The following is a 19,739-nucleotide window of genomic DNA, read 5'->3' as shown; positions in this document are numbered from 1 at the left end:
CAAAAATACAAATGTGTTATACAACAGTATAAGCTTATTTGGCTTATCCCTGAGATCACCAGTGCACTTGAGACAAGTTTCATAAACAGAAAGATACATTGTTCAGAAGGCAAAAATGAATTATTACAAGAAAGCAATAGAAAAAAAGCAGGCTAGTGGTCATGGAGGTTGCTAGATGAGTTAGAAAACATTGTTCCATCCATCTCAACAAACAAAGTTCTACTGCAAAATCACTGAAAGTAATTGCAGAAGTTTTTAACAAATACTTTTGTGAACTTTGAGATAAACTACTTTGTGAGAAAGGTGAACATTTAAATCCTGTAAATGTGAAAGAATACTTAAACATCAAGATATCTGACAAATCTCATTATTTATTATTTGGTGTAATTGGAAACAGAAGTATATGAAAGAATAATTAACCTAAATTTCAGTAAAGCTGAATGACTTTAAATTGGTATTGAACCAAAATTATGTAAACCCAGTAATTACCAAGTCTGTAACACAAATAATTAACTTCAGTATTCGCACAAATGAAAATCCTGACCTATTTAAATGTGCTAAAGTAACACCCACTTGTGTGTGAGAGTTGAGTAAAGGATGATTCATAAATCTACAGACCAATTTCAGTCCTGCCAGCACTGTATAGTCTTTGAAAAAATATGTCACTGATCTTATTTACTCACCCAGAATGATGATAATATTTTCCACAATAAACACTGTATAAAGTCTTTGGAAAAACATGTCACAAACCTTGTTTACTCACCCTGAATGACGATATTATTTTCCACAGAAGACATCTGGTTTTAAGAATTCCCATTCTTGTCAACTAGTCCTCACAAAAATCACTGACACTTGGTTAAATTAAATGAAGAAAGGAAATATGACATGTTATTTGCATCGATTTTAAAATAAAGCATTTGATTTAGTAGATCACAGTTTCCTTATCTCAGAATTACAATTATCTTAAATTAGTTATGTATATACCTTACCTTGTCAGTGCCCATTTGGCATTGTCCCACTGTTCCCCCTCCCCAGGTAGTTATGTGGGACCTCCCCCTCTTAAGAAATTTCTTGCATCATCTCAGAAATAGAGGATTAGTCTGTGTCCCTTGTTACAAAAGTAATAGAATTCTGGCTTTATTGGGAGTGCTGAAAGCAATTACTTCATTGTTTGCTTGCTATATATATATATCCCTTCTGGTGACCATGAACTCAGCAGTGGACCTGGTTCCATTTGGAAGACTGCACAGGAGCCCTCTCCAGTTTATCCATCTGGCAAACTGGAAACCACACAGGGATATCCTATATGCTCAGATTTCTCCAGGACAGGATTTTCACCACTTAAGCTGATTGGCAAATTGGGACCGGTTTCAGACTGGAGTCCCCATGCATGCCCCAAAGCCCCACTCCTTCATGTTCACAGACATGGTAGGTTCGAGTTAGGGTGCTGATATGGAGAGTTCATGGTGCCAGGAATAGACGACACTCCACATAAATAATTTGAAATGTGGTCAGTATTTCTAGCCCTACAGAGATGCATCAACAAAATAAGGAGTCTTTGTATGTTGTCTCTAATGACTGTACATCAAAGGCAGCAATTTTCAGGAGATAAGTAAGCATATGTGCTTCTACTTTGTATATGGAGGTTTGGAACCTCCTTTGCTGGCAACCATAGAAGGGATTTCATTTTGAGTTTGTCATATCCCCAGCTAGAAGAATATTTTGGCTGACAAGTAGTCCTCACAGAATGGTCTCTGTACCAGCATGTAGCAGACTCAATGTTCACATTGTGGTTGAACCCAAGGATATATTGTTTAAAACAAGACAGAACAACAAGCTTCCAGGTTATATCTCCCCAGTACCAAACCAAAGAACCCAGACAGTTGATGCTTTCCGTAAAGTGAAATCATCTATTCACATACACCTTACCACCCAAAAGTATGGTTCTGCAAGTGTTCCGTAAAACGGGGACCTCCACTACTGAGCTTGTTTTGACTGCCCATGTATCGTAGTTGTTCAGCTATCTTCTCAACCAGCTGGTAGACCAACCCAGGATATTGCCTCAGTGTAGAGTCTTTCTGTTGTAGCACAGGGGTTCTATACAACTATACAACAGCACACAGATTCTCTATCTTAGCACTTGGCTCATCTCAAACAATGTATCCATCAGGACAAATTTTCCAGCAAAACTGCTAAGTGTATTGTTCAGGCCAGGAAATGATCTATGTCTATGATGCAAAGTGAAGACTCATTTATGATTGTTGTAGCAGGAAACATGTCATTCCCAGCTGTCCATCAATTAGGACAGAGGCTGAACCCCCTCATGAACTATTAGATGAAGCTTCTTACAAGAACCTTTGCATTGAGACAGTTTTCCTCCTCATATTCTTGTCTGAAAGGCAAAGGAGTAAGTTTCATGCCAGTGTCTATAAAATAGGGTTGTCTGTGGTTTAGTGGCAGTTATGAGTTGGTATCTCTCCTTTGCCAACCTGATTTCTCTAAGCAAAGAAACCAGATCATTTGGTAGCTACATCCACTACAGAGATCCCCATTCTCAGTCATATCTGAGCTGAGGATAATCAAGACAACTTCCTGTGCCCAGTTAGGAGTTTATGATTATATCTGGCTGCTTCTGAAGGAAGAAGAAAGGGTAGGACAGATATTTTCCTTCCCTTAAAAGCCTATGATATTCAATAGTTCTAGGTGGATTATACTAAAGACAAAGAGAGCTTATTAGTCCTTTACTGATAGTTACCTGCCATTCATGAAGATTAAATCACAAGGCTTGAGCTGTTGCTACATCATGGGACTATCTAACTCATTCAGCATTGGTGGGTGTTGTGAAGACTGCATTTTGTTGGCCACACACCTTCTTATTCTGTTGTCATTCATTTGGTTCACCAGAACAAAGGCATGTATTCACAAGGGTCCATAGTAATAGCACAAAAAGTGCTCCAGACAGATAGCAACTTACAGTAATGGACATTCCTACAGAAGTAACAGAACAGGTGATGATTTCTTGTGTTTATTACTATTTTTGAGGCCATCTGCTTCAATTTGAACTGGCAAATTCAGCTATGCAATTGGTGACAGGTAACTGATTACTGATATTAAAATGTGATTGGGGTGGGGTAAAAACAATTTTGTTGATGTAATCCTTACCTGTTGTATGTGAGAAAACTTGCCAGTAGCTTCTCGTGAGTGGGTGGTTGTTTCCGGGGTTTTCCCCAGTTCTTCCTCCACCATTAATACTGGCTGCCATGTATAGCCTATCTTGTGCTGAAAAATGGCGTTAAACCCTACAACAACAACAACAACAACAAGTCCTGTCCTAAAAATGTATGCTGTGCATGAGTCTATGACACAGAGGAATAGGCTGGGTCTGTTTACTATAATCTGAAAACTGATATTGTCTCTGGAAGTGTTCATCTATGGAAGGATGAATTTTCATTGTATTGATGAGATTAATTTTGGTCCCAGAAAAGGTAAGCTATGCAATAGCAATGGGTAAGTATATACATCATTAAGATTAGTTTACTCCCAACCATCCTCATGTGTGTTGTTCCCCAAGGCCAAGACCTTTAGGCTTAGGGGTTTTATTTGTCTCTCATTTATATTCTAAAGCTATGACAAGGACAGACCAACCTCGATAAACTGCCTCAGCGGTTTCTTGTAAAGATAGCTACCTATATTGCTGGGTTTCTTAAATTTTTTGCATAAGTTCTCATGATAGTTTTTTAAAAATATATTTAAATTTCTCATATCTTAAAAATTGTATATCTTATGCATAGTGGCTGACTATTAGCTAGGGCTTTGCACTGTTTGCAACATAATGCAGATTAAGAGCAAGGCAGTGGGCAGCAGTGAATAGTGATAACATTTGCATTTATTCATTTAAGCTGTGTTGCCACACTGTGCAACCCCACCACCATCACAACATTAACAACATCTGATGCAAACACAGCTAGTTGAAACAGAGCTGCTTTTTGTTTTAAAATAAAGCTTGCAGTGACATTTGTAATTATGTCAGCTTTTCCATCTTTGACAAGAGCATTTACACCCACAACAATGCATGACTTTGAATCATGATCAAGCATTTTTGCACAGATATGTCAATAGATTCATCCACTTTCAGTCCATTCAGTAAGACCATACTCCATCCAATTGTCCTCTTTGTGTTCCAGCTAGAGCTACTTTCATCTCATGGAATCCTCTAGAGGTTTGGTGCATGTCTTTGGCTAGTTCATCTTTCTTAAACATACATGCTTGCTGCTCTAGCTAGGGCCATTTCTATCACATACATTACTCGGGAGTTCTAGTACATGGCCGGTGAATCACTCTTGATAAATTTGTGCTTGCTGCTCTATCTAGTTTGGGCTACAACCATCATTTCAACTTCTTTAGAGTTCTTGTACATGCCTTTGGCTGGTTCCTCGTTCATCATACATTTGTGATTACTACTCTAGCTAGGGCTACTTCAGGCTCTTGGAATCCTAAATAGGTATGATGCATTTCTTTGGCAAGTTAATCATTTTTCATGCACTTGTGCATCCTGATCTAGCTAGGGATATGTTATGGAATGCTCTAGAGCTCTGGTACATACCTTTAGTTAGCTTCTTGTTCTTCATACTTTTGTTCTATTTGCTCTAGCTATGTCTTCTTCTTTAGGATTCTCTTGAATTCATGTGCATGCCTTTGGACTTTTCATCACTTTTGATACATTTGTGCTTTCTGCTCTGGCTACAGATGCTTCAGTCCCTTGGAATCCTCTAGGGTTCTGGTATTGGCCATTTCCTCACTCTTCACACACTTGTCCTTTCTGCTCTATTTAGGGCTACTTTCATCTCATGGAATCGTCCAGTGTTCAGATACATGCCTGTGGCTAGTTTCTCACTCTTCATACAAGTGTACATGCTGCTTTAGCAGGACTACTTCCACCTCTTGGAATTTTCTAGAGTTCTAACACATGCCTATGGCCAGATCCTCACTCGTCTTGTGCTTGCTGCAATAACTAGGGACAAATTATTTTTCTTTCCTTTTAAAATATACTGGCACTTTATCATAAACTTTTAAGGCAAAATATAAATCCTGAAGGTGCACAGACTTTGGGCTATGGCTTTAGAGACATTTAAAACTTCATTTAAAATTCTGAATAAGTGTGCTCCTAAATGTCTGAATGACTTGATGTTTTAAACAAATTAAATTTAAGTTTCTGATATGCATTTTTTTTTGAATGAGCTACCAAAGTACTTAAGAGACCAAGCAAATTTTAGTTCATTTAGCTCAATGTCCTGGAATGGTAATGACTGGTAATGTAATATCTGCAAGTAATTCCATCCCTCCCCCACAACTCTCTTGCCATAATGAGGACTACTAATATCGGTTAGTTTTTGTTTTACTGTCCTTTTCTATGTACCATTATTAAGTGCCCAACTGTTGTCTCCTTTCGGTTTCAGGTATGGTATAATCTGCATATCAGCATGGGTTTAGTTCTAAATTTGTGCATTTGATTAATTAAAACTTCCAATTTTAACTTTTTTTTACCTTGCCCTTTTTTCTCCCATTATTCTTGTTTTAATTCTGTATTTTATTTCATCTGTTGCATAATCCTAACCTGCTGTTGTTCTTAGTTATCTTAATGCTTATTTCACTTTTAGACTACTGCCTTTTTAAAATGCTTTGCTTGCGTTTATTTTTAAATTAGGCAATATATGTTTTGTCCAATTGTGTCTGCATTATGCTGTGGTTGTATATCTTGTAAATTATGTTTGTTTTTATGTCTTTATTGATTTTTATGTCATGTTGGTAAAAGAGCTTGTTTGAGCTTAGGCAAAATTGTTTTAAATTTTGCTGACTACAGGTAAATCTTATCTCATCTTATCTTACCTTTCCTGTTATTAGAATAACAACTTCAGTTTTTTAAATGTCAGTAAGGTTTATAAGCTACATTATACAGCATCTATAATTTACAGTCATTATGTAAAATGCAAGAGAATGTGATTTTCAAGTCATCAGGTACACACACGTGGGATATGTGCTTTACATGTGACTTTCCCACAGATGTGTCACAATTGTATCAAATCAGAGAAATGTGTATGTACAGCATGAACAAATCATTCATTACGATTTTGGTAGACTTGAGTGTAGAAATATTAAACAATTTTGTTAGAGGTTATTGACCGCCATTGAAACCTCTATTATTACATTTCAAAATAGTCTTCATAGGTAATGCAAAATCCTTTTGATTTCTGCTGTCTCTTTGTGAAAGCATTTCAAATGGTCTCTGTGTATGTGTGTGTGTGTGTGTGTTTGTATATGATTCAGATTTTTAATGTGGCTTTTAAAAAAATTCAGTCATATTGCTACAATGTCTCCAGTTTGGCAGTTTATAGTGATGTCAAGCCCTGGGGTATCATGCCACAGACACGTAGCATGTCCAACCTAGTCACATTATCCTGACACCTGCAGGCTGGTCATTCCTAACACTAACCTCTTAATGCTGAGCGCCTAGCAAGGCAGCTGTTAGTACCATTTTTTTAAAGTCTTTGGTATGACTTGGTTGGGGTTCTAACCTTTGACCACCCTGCATCCAAGACAGATGCTCTAACCACTAAGCCACCGGATTGGTCATATGGCCTATGATCCCCCGTCATTCTGTGCACTTCTGCTGTTGTAGAAATGAAGATCTTTTTATACTCAACCATATTGGCTTCCTATATATGTCTGAAGTAACAGAATTCTTACGGCTAGTATCAGCTGTTTGTCTATAGTTAAACAGAAAATTTCAGTAGTAACATAATTCTCTTTCCTAATTGAGTTTAAAATTCACACACACACACACACACACACACACACATGCACACACATTAACTGGATTGAACAATTTTCAAAATTACTTCTAACAGAAAATGTTGACATTGGCTTTAAGATGGTAATGTTTCCAAAAGAGTTCTGAATTAATAACATTCATTAAACTGTCAATTGCCTAATTATGTGTTTTTGAAACAACCATCATGTTATATGTATTTGACTTTAGCTATGACTGGTAAGAGTTAATCTCAGACCCATTTGGTACAATTAAAGATACTATGAAAATGATACCGTTAGCGTTAATCTCGGACAGTGCCCAACAAGGACAAAAAACTCATTATTTGATTTCTTTGATTCAATTTTTAAAAATTCTTTATTAATACGTGTGTTTTTCGATATTCTGGACTTTGCAAGTTCCAGTGGTAATTTAAGGGCCAAAAAGTAAGCATGAGTCATTATTATTAAAAATATGTTTAATGAAGTAATGACAGAACATAAGGACATTTGTCATTTAGTTAGAATCATATTGTTTTGGGTAACTGAACAACATTGACTGATATCCTTGCATTTCTTAAAATTTGCAGACATTGCAGATTAAAGCTGACTCTGGCTTCATTCCAAGATACATATTATACAACAAGCATGTAATTGACTATTTGACTGTCATTCATAATGACAGCAGAATAGATGAAGATAAACATGAAACTGATTCATTGGAAATGCAGATCAGATTCTTCAGCTATTCTACATCACTACACAGCTTCCACAGGGAAATTAAAATTCTACTTTAAATTTGTTGTTTATTGCAGATAATATAAAACACAAAATTAAATCTTGTTACAGAGCTCATTGACATTATGCAGTTGGGCTGAGAACACATTATAACATGCCAAGTAACTATTCAATTAGCTTATTAATATCTTGATGAAATTTTAGCTTAAATTAAAGGGTTATTCAAGGAAATTTTTTTAGGATGAGCTAGAATGGGGTTTAGTTCTATAATTTCAGGGGAAAAACTGAGTAACTGAGAATACATATTTCAGTAGTATGTTACTTAAATTGGAGATTATGCATTTTTGATTCATATATGTACACACCCACCCACCCACACCCACATAGATGGGCGTGTTTAGGATTCCCTATAAAAAGTCAGTACATTTTAACAGAGATTTTGTAAAATGCACATTAGTAGGAAGCAACATAGAGAAATCACTTTTCTTGTCATTATATGTTGTTTATAACTAACACCACACAAGAGCTATTCAATATATTCACATGCAATTTGATATTTACATTTTCTCATAGACCTAGATGTGCATTTAATGAGTTTTGTCTGAGTTTTATCTGAGCCCCAATTTTGGTCCTTAATTTCCTATTTTCATTTGAGATGATTCTTGTTATTGGCATCGCTCAAGAAATACTCAACATATTTAGATGGAATTTTGATATGAATATTGTCTCATAGACTTAGATGTTCTTTTATGGGTTTAGTTTTGTCCATCCATTTTTGACAGAGTTATTCTCCTTGTCATGCATATCCTTATCTTTACACAGAAACATAGCTCAGATTGCTATGTTCTGATGCAATCTCTTAGATCTAGATTAGATTTTTATGGCTTTTGTCTTGTCTAATTCATTTGTGACAGAATCGTGCCCATTGTCAAACATATTCTTGGCTTCACATGAATACTTGGAATGTAGCTTGTACTCTGCATAGCTCAAGAACCATTCAGAATATTCTGATGGAATTTGGTAAAAAGCATTTTCTCTTCCAGACAAAGATGAACTTTTATGGGTTTTGTCTCGAGTCTCTTTGTCAGTCAACTTGATATCTTTAAATGAAATATTGCTTGTAATCAGGACATACCTACATATCTAAAACCATTCAACAAATTATAATGCGTTTTGATATGAAGACTGTCACAGAACTCTGAACTTCCGTTTTGGACAGAGTTATGGCCCTTGTTGATCAAATTTGTATCTTTATCTTTATACATTGTGTTGTTTATATTGCTGAGACCTTGAATGAGTTGGATTTTAATCCACATCATTAATTAGATGAGTCATGGCCTCATTTTCTTTAGCTGACCACACAATTTCTTCAGTTTAATCCCCTACAGATGAATTTGTAGTGATTGAGATCCTTTGCAATAAACCCAGTGTCTTTCCACCAAATGTACCCAAGTATAAGGCTGCCCCATGTATATCAGTGTACACTTTTATTCACTTGACCAGATTTATAGTGAGGGAACACTATTTTGTAAGAGAGTCATTTTTAAAACAGGTACTGTATGTATCCAGTTATAAATTGGATCCAACTGTAAATTGCATAGACCAAGATCTACTGGTAAATGATGTGCTAACAGATCTAGATCTTCACATTTTGTTTGGAGTAATCAGTGCAGTATGGTCTGTGTTGTTTGTAGCTGGACCCAGCATATAAGTGAGCATATATGGTATCTAAGATAAACATTTTTATTCTTCAGAGACAGCTTCGGATTCAGGACGCCAAAACTGTGGAAGAGAAGGCTACCAGAATTAAAGAATGGGTGACTTCTAAATTAACTCAGGTAGGGGAATACATTTACAGTTTGATTTTGATGTCTCACCAACCTATACAATATGCATTTTAATGTTTCAGGCTTTTCTGTCTCAGGAAATCACAGCAGTTGGTCAAGCTTTTAAAAAGTCAATTCTCTATCAGACATGATTAATAGTTTCTGCATATTTAAATTGGTGTGCTACATCATTTTGTTCAAAATATTGATTGTAGCAAAGACAGAGGAAAAATTTACCTCAAATCAAATATGTTTTTCAGTAAGATTGCATCGAATTCGAAGTTAGTTTTTGCTCACAATTGTACTGTAAACAATGGTTCAAGAAATGTTTGTAGTTTACCATAGACGTAGAGGTATAGTCTTGCTTAGGTCGATTGTGTGTCATACCCCACATCCAGTCTTCGAAAGTATTTACCTGGCACTGTTACTATCCAGCAGAAGATCATTTAATCCCTTTAAAAAATTAAAAATTTCAAACTAAACCTTGTCCCACCTGCATACTTTTTTAGTTTGGTAAAATAGTCAGCTGAGGCAAGTACAGTTTTAAATCCTGCTTTTAGTAGATGCAGCAGCCAATGTACATAGTGTGACATGGATGCCCACACAGGTAAAAAGTAAAGTTGTGACAGATAAACATCTGTGCTAATACAGTGTTCATGGTACCAGCCACTATAATGAGTAAAATTGAATAATCAGCTACATAGTAACTGTGGTTAGTAACTGTGGTTAGTAACAGTGGTTAGTAACAGTGGTAGGTAAATACTTTCGAAGACTGTAGGTAGGGTATAATTTTTAGTCAACCAGGGCCAGAATGTAGTAGCTGTTTATTTTGAAAGATTTTCTTGTCTGAGTAGCTCTGATTTCTTTAAACATTTCCACCAATTGTTTTGCTTGGATAAGACATAAACACACCACAATAAAGTCTGAAATGTTCTGCATGCTTTTAACATAGGATGGTGAAATTTGTCAGCAACCTAAGATTTTTTATTGCATGCAAATGTGGTGTAAATAATTGAAGTTGATGTTGTGTGATAACATGTACAGAGGACCTAATGTGAGTTGTCATTTTGGATGAAATTTATGAAAATACAGTAGTTTAATAATTCCATCATCATACAGACTTTGGCAAGGGAAAGATTCAAATCATTCCTCAAGTCATAAATTTAGGTTGAAATTAGCACAGATAAGGTTTTAGAGATGAAGTACTGCATTTATTTAGGTAATATAAATGAATGAAAATCAGAAACATTTTGAGTAAAAAGTTTGAAAACAAGTCAAGCTATATGAATAACTGAGCATTCAAATTTGAAAATCTTTTGCCATATTTGAATAGAAATTTAGTATTCATATATTTGTTAGTGAAGTAAGTTTCACAGTATTTTGTAAAATAAACAGGGTGAAAAGCGTAAACTATGAAACATTGGATTAGTTTATACAGGAGCTACTTCAAACCTGCCGGGTCTTCAGACCGAGACTCTTGACTCACAAGGTGATCCTGATGTCCAAATTCGGATTTCTTACGACTTCACCTTTTGATGGAAAGTATCCTGGCATGAAGGTCTTTCGTATTTGTTCCCATGGTGTTAATTCACCATCAGATATGGTCGACATCACTAAAATTAGAAAAACTTTTAATCAACTGCTTCTCAAAAACTACTCGACATAATTTGATAAAGTTTGTTTGGAAGCATCGTGGCTTGATGGGCTTTCATACATATCCAGATGATGTCAGATATCATTCATTAAGTAAAAATAGCAAAACTTTAAAGGCATCAAGGTCATTCAGATTTATTTCATTGATTCCAGTCTACATTCAGATATGGCCATGACTACTAAAAAATAGAAACTGCTCAGCCAAACTTTGACCATATTGGATGGAAAACATTCTACAATGAAGGTCTTTCAAATTCATTCAAAACGTTGCTGATCTGTTCTAAAAAATGCCCAGTATTACTAAAAATAGAAAAATCTTAAAATGACTTCACAAAAACCACCTGGCAGAATTTAACAGAATCTCAGAATCCCACCCAAAATCAATTCTGGCATGAATGGCTATCTGAATATTACAAATGATATCATTTCATCACTGTTAGTAAAAACTAAAAATAGAAAATTCTTTGACTGACTTCTCTAAAAAAACACTACAGAAAATGAGCAAATTTGATAGATATTACATTGGCATTAAGGGCATTGATGTTTGTAAAAAATGATGCCATTATGTTATGGCTGATGATATTAAAAGTATGTAATTTTTAATAACTTCTTTAAAAAAATGAATTAGGAGAATTTGACCACAATTGACAGACAGTATTATGGCATAGAGGTTCTTATAATGGTGTAGATCTCATTTTTTCCTATAGATGTGACACAAACTTGGTTCCTTCTCTGCTCAAAATTAACAATTCGCAAACAGAATTGACAAATAACACCTCATATTGCTTGTTATTTTTTTAGATTGGAAATTTGGAATTATTGTAATGAAATTCTCAGATTTTAATAAGGCAACCTATTTTGTGAGATTTTCTTATGTTTTCAATGAATAGTACAGTAAATAATAAAATACTGCTGAATGAGTGTAATCGTCAATGCGTACTGATGGCAACAGTGTATGATCTAGATACCAGTTCAGAAAGTCTAATTAAAACTCATGTTCTCATTATTTTTAATTGGGTTACAGTGTAATCATCATAAATGTGAGATGCTCTCCTCAATTCAGATGTGAAAGAAGAGGACAATTGTCATTATAGTGCCCAAGAGACCTAATTTAATGACTACTCTGTGATTAAACTGACTTTACTTTTGTAAACTGTTTGGCACTTAATGGCTAGTTGACACAAGCATATTAACTGTTAGCTTTCTCCAGTGGATTGCTATGCATGAAAGGTGCCAACATCATAGTAGCACCAGGTATAGATAGCTTTTTTCTTGTAGACAACTCCTAAATCTCTCATCTTTGGTTGATGTGTGATTGCTCTTCAGGCTTTGTAGTGAAAACCTACATATATCTGGTTCTTTATCTTTTTCTTTATGGTCTGTTGTTTTTTCCTTCCTAATCCTGTAGTGTTTCAGGACAGCACAAATAGCAGGTCTGTACTAAGTCATCTTTGGGGCCCTGAGTGGCCGAGTGGTCTAAAGTGCTCACCGTTCTGGATCACTGCCATCTCACCTCTGTCTGCATGGGTTCGAGTCCAAGGCTCGACTAGCATGGGTATGTGGAAAAGCCTGCCAGTAGCTTCTCGTGGGTCAGTGGTTCTTCCCTGGGTTTTCCAGGGTTCTTCCTCCACCAGTAATACTGGCCGCCATGTTTAGCCTATCTTGTGTTGAAAAATGGCGTTAAACCCTACAACAACAACAACAACTAAGTCATCTTTTGCTTGTGCTATAGACAGAGAATTGGCATTTAAAATAGTTGTCTTGAGGAATCAACCTGTGCAACTATATTGATAGGTTTGGCCCAGATTACGATTGTAATTCTAGTTTGAAAGCAAACTTTAGTTGATTCTTTTATGATATGGTTTAATATTGAGAGGGAGGCAACTGCAACTGAATTATTTATCATAAACGATTGCCATCAATTTACTTTATTTAATTCTAAAGATGTCACATCGAATAATATTAAAACTCATTTTAAAAATATTTGTATCTGACAATGTTGAATATAATTATTGTGCATCAAAAAAAAACTGCTAGCACAGCCCCCCTCACACTCACCCTCCCCCATTTAATGTTAACAAGAATTTGTTTCCCATGCTAGCTCATCCCCCTGCCTATGCTGTGGATGATATTTTTGGACACTGCTGATTGTGAGTTATCGTGGGGGGGGGGGAGACATGTAGTCTGTTTTCATTTGAACACAGTGAAACTTGGAAAATGTGATGATTTGTTTGTTTGTGTGTTTAACACCATTTTTCAGCATATGATAGGCTATACATGGTGGCCAATATATCTGGTAGAAAAAAACCTAGGCAAGCCCCTGTGAAGAAACACTGACCCATGGAAAGCTGCTGGCAAGGTTTCTTAACATATCCACATTGGCAGAGCAAACATCTCAAACCAGCAAGGACAGTTGAGATAGCAGTGATAAGTAAAGATGAGCACCTTTGACCACTTGGCAGCCACCTGGGGCAACTGTTATGATGATTATCTGAAGATATGAAAATAGATGAACCACTTCTGTCATTATTGTTCACATTTTTGCCCTTTTTTTATTTGGAGCCTGATTGGTATATAAGAAAATCTTGTGAATGCAACTGGTCTCAGTTCTAGCGGATCACTATGACACTTTGTTAATGTTATGGTCATCTTTGCATGATGCTTATTTTGGCCAATTACTGTTCTCTCCCAGTTTTTGTTATATACCCTCAATAAGTTAGAGCATATGTTATGATGCTGTCCATCATCTATTATTTTCTTTCCACACAGTAACTTGGATTCTCCACCATTTGCACTTACCAAACTTTGTGGATTTCTTGCAGTTGGGGGTAAGAAAGAAGCCTGTTAATTTGGGCTTTAAAAGTTTCTTGTATTATGTGTTTAGATTCTAATAAACAGTAACAAAAGAAAGAGTGAAGCAACAAGCTTTGAAAATTTTAACAAATAATTTGTTTCTCTGGAATAACATGTTAAAAATGCAAAAAATAAGAACGTATGGTTTTAAGAATCAAATCCAAAAATAATCCAAGAATAATCCATGAATTATTATTAGAAGTCCAGTAATGAAATGTTCTAATGAATTCAAGTTCAAGTCCCAATGAAAAATCCAAAAATGGAAGCTGATGATGTATTCTGTAGTCAGTATTGTGCTGTGGTATCTACAATTCTTTGTTGATTAACAAACTAAAATATTCCAGTGTTTGAATTTCCGAATAAAACTTAGAGAAATGTCTTTGTCCAGGAATTCTGTATGAGAACTCAAATATTTCAAGGGAAAAAGAATGAATCCAAATAATTTGAATAAAAATTAAAATATAACTCCAAACTAGTCACAACAAAACAAATATCTTGACATCATGTGTTTTTAAGCCCAAACTGAAAAATATCTCTCTAAACATTACTATTAAATCTAACTACTGCACAATTTTGGAAAACCCAGAATAGCAAAATAGTGCTGTTTACAATCTAAAGTCACATACTTTGATGAAAACCTTGATAAAAACCGATCATTTTACTCCAAGAATTAAAAAAAAAAAAGTTGTTTACTTGCTCAGTGATTTCTGAATCAAGGTTGGAAACTAAGTAAAAAAAATACCATTGTTTCTATTATTAGGTATTTATGAAAAGATTCAGGTCAAACTGAATTTTCTTGAAAGTATCAAATTCCTATTGACATGTAATGAAATTAAAAATAGTAAAATGTAAACAGTCAATTAAATTAAATCAAATATAAATCATATATGCATTACAAGTTCAAAGGACAAAATCTCTGATTGAATGAAGAATAAAGGTTTCTGCTTTATAAAAAATCCATTCTTTACCATGTACATTCACTAACATTTGTGGATGATGTAGATGCTGAGTAAGAATGAAGCCTGTTGAACTTGAGATTAGGGTCATGGTCACAATAACTGAGGAAAAAAAATGTTTTTGCATAATAACTTTGGTTTTGGACTATATTCCTTGACCAAACTTTGTGGAAGACATAACTAGTAAGATATGGTAGTATCATATTGATTTTGGGGTCAGAAGGTCTACTGTTAAGGCCATTGTTGCTTCAGGAGATATGGGATTTACAAATTAACTTTTGTTCTGGTTTTGTTTCCTTGACCATACTTTATGGATACTTTGCCTTGAGGATAAGAAAGGATCCTGTAGATCATGACATCAAACAGACAAAGGTTATTGTCATGTAAGTCTAATAAGGAAATAAAGATTTCTGCACAGTAAGATCAGTTTAAGACTGTATACATATCTTGTCCAAAGTTCCATATCATTGAGACCCATTGATAATTTTAATTTCCAGAGTTGTCTAATCTCTGCTATACTTTTATAGGTTTGGGAGGGGGTGCCTTTGTACTTAGAAATTGTCAAATTACTTGCCTCTGGTATCAAATATATAATACATAACAATTGGGGATGAGTTATGGATGGAAATAAAATCAGTATACCATTTAAAATGGTCACACAGCCTTGCACATTTTAGTAGGTTTGACCCATCACCATTTGCAGTTTTTAAATATCAGACTGTAAATTGAACACATTTTATGTTGTTTTAAGAGATCAAACTGTTACGTTAATTTGTAAATGACTTATCATTGTTGACAAAATTTTAAAATTTTGTTGCAACACTAGAAATAATTTTAACCCTTCTGGAGGTTTGGTATTTATGTTAATCTGTTCAAGTGTTCATAAAGTGTTTCAGCTATGATAAAACATGGCTTGTGACTTTTTTGGAACTTTTTAGATATATCTATGCATATCATGATGAAATTACTTATAATGTTGATTGAAGAATACAAAGAAGATATTTGCTAAAATCTTATGTATTTTGTCCCCTTTTGTAAGGATATTAGATGTGATAAATAATAATATTTACAAGTTAGATTAAAGGTATGTAATATACAGGTTCTTTCTGATATTTTGTTTCTAACTTTATTGTTAACAACCAGTAAAGTTAATGATATGGTCTGTCATCCATCTGTTCATCAGTGGAAATTTGATATGGCTCCACTCCCTCACCTGCTGAGGGGGAGGGATATCCATGAAGCTTGTTACACAAATTCTTCCAAGGGTCCAGTCAGCCTAAATAAAGATATTCATCCTTTGACAGCAGCATTGCAGCCATCATGAAAACATGTCACCTCTACTTTCTGAATGAATGATTGTATTGATTTATTGGGTTTTCTCCTAAAGACTTCTTATGATGCCTAGTTGGTCCTAAATGAAAATAATACCTGCACATTAAACATGGTGACCATGATGGTCGTCTTGACAATCTTGTAATCACAACTTTCTTTAAAATAATACTAATTATAGAGTTAAACAAACTTAGCATTTGGGTATAGGTTCACAGAGTCTGAAACAACTTTCAGTTATATTCTGCCCATGATGTCATTTGAGATATGAGGTGCAAAGTTAAAGACAATCACAAAGTATTTTATACTGTAGTTACAGCCTGCTGACTCCCTCAGCTCACCGACCACATGCCACAATAACTCGGCCACCCTAGATATCAGACAGTTCACATAGAATGACTTAGATTATAAAATATATATACTTCATGGTAAATGATCATTTGACTTCGTGCTTTAAAATTTTTGAACAATATGCAGCACTGTTAATGTAAACTGTTAATCCTTCAGCTTGAAAGCCAGAATCATGAACTCCAGCTAGAGAATGAGATTCTCAATGACCAGACAGAATTACTAAGGGAAAGACTGCAGGCCCTGCCAGCAATCACTGCCAGAGAGATGTACAGGCTCAGTCAAGAGGTATGGCACATATCAGATCTGATTTTGAATAAATTTGGGATATATCATTCTATCTTCAAACTTTCATATTAGTTTGATAATGTGCAGTGATCTTGCATCTGATTGTTTGGGCATGTCACCACTCTGAAGTCCACATTTCTGATCAAGTTTTGATAAAATTTGGAATATATGCATATATTATCAAGTTTTTGTCCTTATTTGTGAATGATGCATGTCTGTCGTGTGGATCTGGCATCTAATAGGCAGAGTTTATTTCCACTCTTGTAGCTGTAATTCTGATCCAGTTTGGAAATTTGACAGTAAGAAGTAGCCATACATATTAATGAGGTGATCTTGCATCGGTTTGGCTGAGCTTGTTACTACTCACAATGCCAAAGTTTTTTCTTTAAGATCATTCATGACTTTGATTGCCGTATTTCATGTATTCTTTCGTACCCTTTAATTTCTCATATACAGTCCAGTTATCAAACTAATAATTACTTAAATGTATCATAATTTTTCATACATATCACTTTCTTTTTTTTTCAAAAATCCTTTAAATTATCGGACATAACATTTCTACTAAGATTTGCGTTTGCAAGAAAGATCGAAGATACCATATAGCCATTTTGTTTTTAAAAAAATTAATAACGAATTGTTGCAGAGAAAATACAATGATTGATGCATAAGCTCTCTTATTGACGTTACAATATCTACTGGTATGTATTCAACACTGGACAAAGGCCTTCACAGAACATAATCCTTAATTATTGCTAATTAGGTCTCATTAAGTCCATCACCATAACAAAACACCACATGTGTTTTAAAATGAGTTCTGAAGCCCTGTGGTGTTTTCTTATCCAACAAAAATTATATCTGAGTACATGCTAAGGGGAAGACTACAGACCAATGATGAAATAGTCGTATTGTTTCATTGTAGTTATACAAAAATAAATTATAAAAACCTTGTCATTTTCTGTCATCAATTTGAAAGTCACTGACTCCATTAAATCAGTCTGTACATATTCAATCTTTTAAGTGCTTGTACTGTTTTGACTTGGATATATATATTTTGTTATGAATCTATTCTATGATATACCCCTCTATCGTTATCTTTATTGGCAAGTTCAGATAACAAGTAATGTGTATGATCACTGGTCTTTACAACATCTGCTGTATGGACAATGGCCTTGATGGCACATTGACAGATTTTCATTTCCCTAAAAAGAGCTTCATTTCCCTACTTGCAGCCTCGCTGATTTGATCTCTTCTGTCAAATCTTGCCTTCTATCTGGTTTGAGCTTGAATAACCGAAGCTCTAAGCCTATCTAATTAGCATGTAAGTAACACTGCCATGCCATGTGGTTATTGTAACAATGTATATCGTAATTAAAACAAGAATGAATTGTTGATTTAGAGGTGTTTATTGATAATGAAATGTAGTTGTGTCATAATACATGAGGATTATCACAACTGGTAGGTAACTGGAAATAGTCTTTTTTTCTCTTTGCAGAAGCTTCAAATAAAAACTGCCCTGAATAAATAACGGTCTTGTACACTGACAAAATTTTGTTTCTCTCTCTCTCTCTCTCTCTCTCTCTCTCTCTCTCTCTCTCTCACACACACACACACATTCTTGCACACATTAACTAAAACATGTTTTTAAGTCCTTTATACTTTTTATTGTAATTTGAAAATGAAGTTGTTGTTGCTGTAAGAATACACATTGCACTTTGTTTCTGGACAACGTGGCCTCATCGTTGCATACAATTTATCAATAAATAATACCCATACATGTTCAGGCCATCTTAATCATTTTGCCAACATTACACAACATAACAGCTACAAAGAAATATGCTCTAAATGCAGACGAGCTTGCACACCGAGACATTATGCTCTCTCTCTTTCTCTCTCTCTCTCTCTCTCTCTGTCACTAAAAGCAAAGCAAAGATCTTTTTGAGTACTTTTTTTATTTCAATTGGATTCTTGAGTTGAGAGCAGAATGAGACAGAAAATGTGTTTTTATTTTGAACATTTGTATTGTTAGGTTGTTGAGTAGCGTGTGTTCCATAGAACTTGTTCAGTTACGATGGCTTTATTTTTCATACACAGTCAGTACCACAAAATGACATTTATTTTACATATAATTTTTCATATACTGAAATTACTGTAATTATTATTTTTTTGTGTACAAAAATTGCATGAAATACGGTAGGCTAAGAAAAGATATGAATGCTTTCTATTGCACTGGTTTAAAAGTTAGGGGATTTTTTTTCTAAACATTATATATAATTACTTAGATTTCTTGTAATTTTTAAATTTTTAACATTTTTTTTACATGCTGGGTTGGCATTGAGAAACAGGGAAGGCTAGCTAACCAGAAACACATATTTTTTTGTTTGGCCTCATGAGGAAGAGATTGCTTAATAACTATGCCTCAATGTTAAGAAAGAATTTTTATCAGGATATAGTAATATGGGTAAAATCAATGTCATATAAAGAATGGGAGATACATAGAATGTCTTCGTGTAATACTACATAGTGAAATGGTCAGCTGTTAAGTTACATAATCCAAACTACTGATCATATAGCCTAGTGGTTAGAGCGTCTGCCTCAGATGTGGGAGGTCATGGGTTCGATCCCAGGCCAAGTCATACCAAAGACTTACAAAATGGTATTATAAGTTGCCTCGCTTGGTACTCAGCATTTAGAGGCTAGTGTTAAGACTGGTCGGCCTGGTGTCAGAATAATGTGACTGGGTGAGACATTATGCTACATGTCTGTGACATGATGCCTCAGTACTAGACATCACTATAAACTGTCACACTGCAGACATCGTAGCGATATGACTGAAAAATTGTTAAAGCTACATTAAAAATCCAAATCACACACACACACACACACACACACACACATAATCCAGATTAACAAATTCAGCCCCACTTGAATGTCTTGTTTAACAACA

The 19,739-nt window shown here is 34.9% G+C and overlaps 1 protein-coding gene across 3 annotated transcripts in view; it reads left to right on the top strand.

Annotated features, from left to right (window-relative positions):
• The window catches only part of LOC149805675 (pleckstrin homology domain-containing family H member 2-like), a 349,103-nt gene that overhangs the window by 215,976 nt on the left and 113,388 nt on the right, over positions 1-19,739 (top strand). For all 3 annotated transcript variants that reach the window (XR_016419762.1, XM_089950325.1, XM_089950326.1), the window contains 2 exons: positions 9,297-9,380; positions 16,667-16,795. Coding sequence is in view for 2 of the 3 variants with exons in the window: in XM_089950325.1 (XP_089806451.1) it covers positions 9,297-9,380; positions 16,667-16,795 (213 nt within the window). In the remaining variant the exon portion in view is untranslated. The remainder of the gene's footprint in view (positions 1-9,296; positions 9,381-16,666; positions 16,796-19,739) is intronic.

The sequence above is a fragment of the Sinohyriopsis cumingii genome, chromosome 2 (assembly GCF_028554795.1).
Source record: "Sinohyriopsis cumingii isolate HCF-2022 chromosome 2, ASM2855479v2, whole genome shotgun sequence".
NCBI lineage: Eukaryota > Metazoa > Mollusca > Bivalvia > Unionida > Unionidae > Sinohyriopsis > Sinohyriopsis cumingii.
Note: the sequence above shows the minus strand (reverse complement) of the source record. Positions and strands in the feature narration are given on the sequence as shown.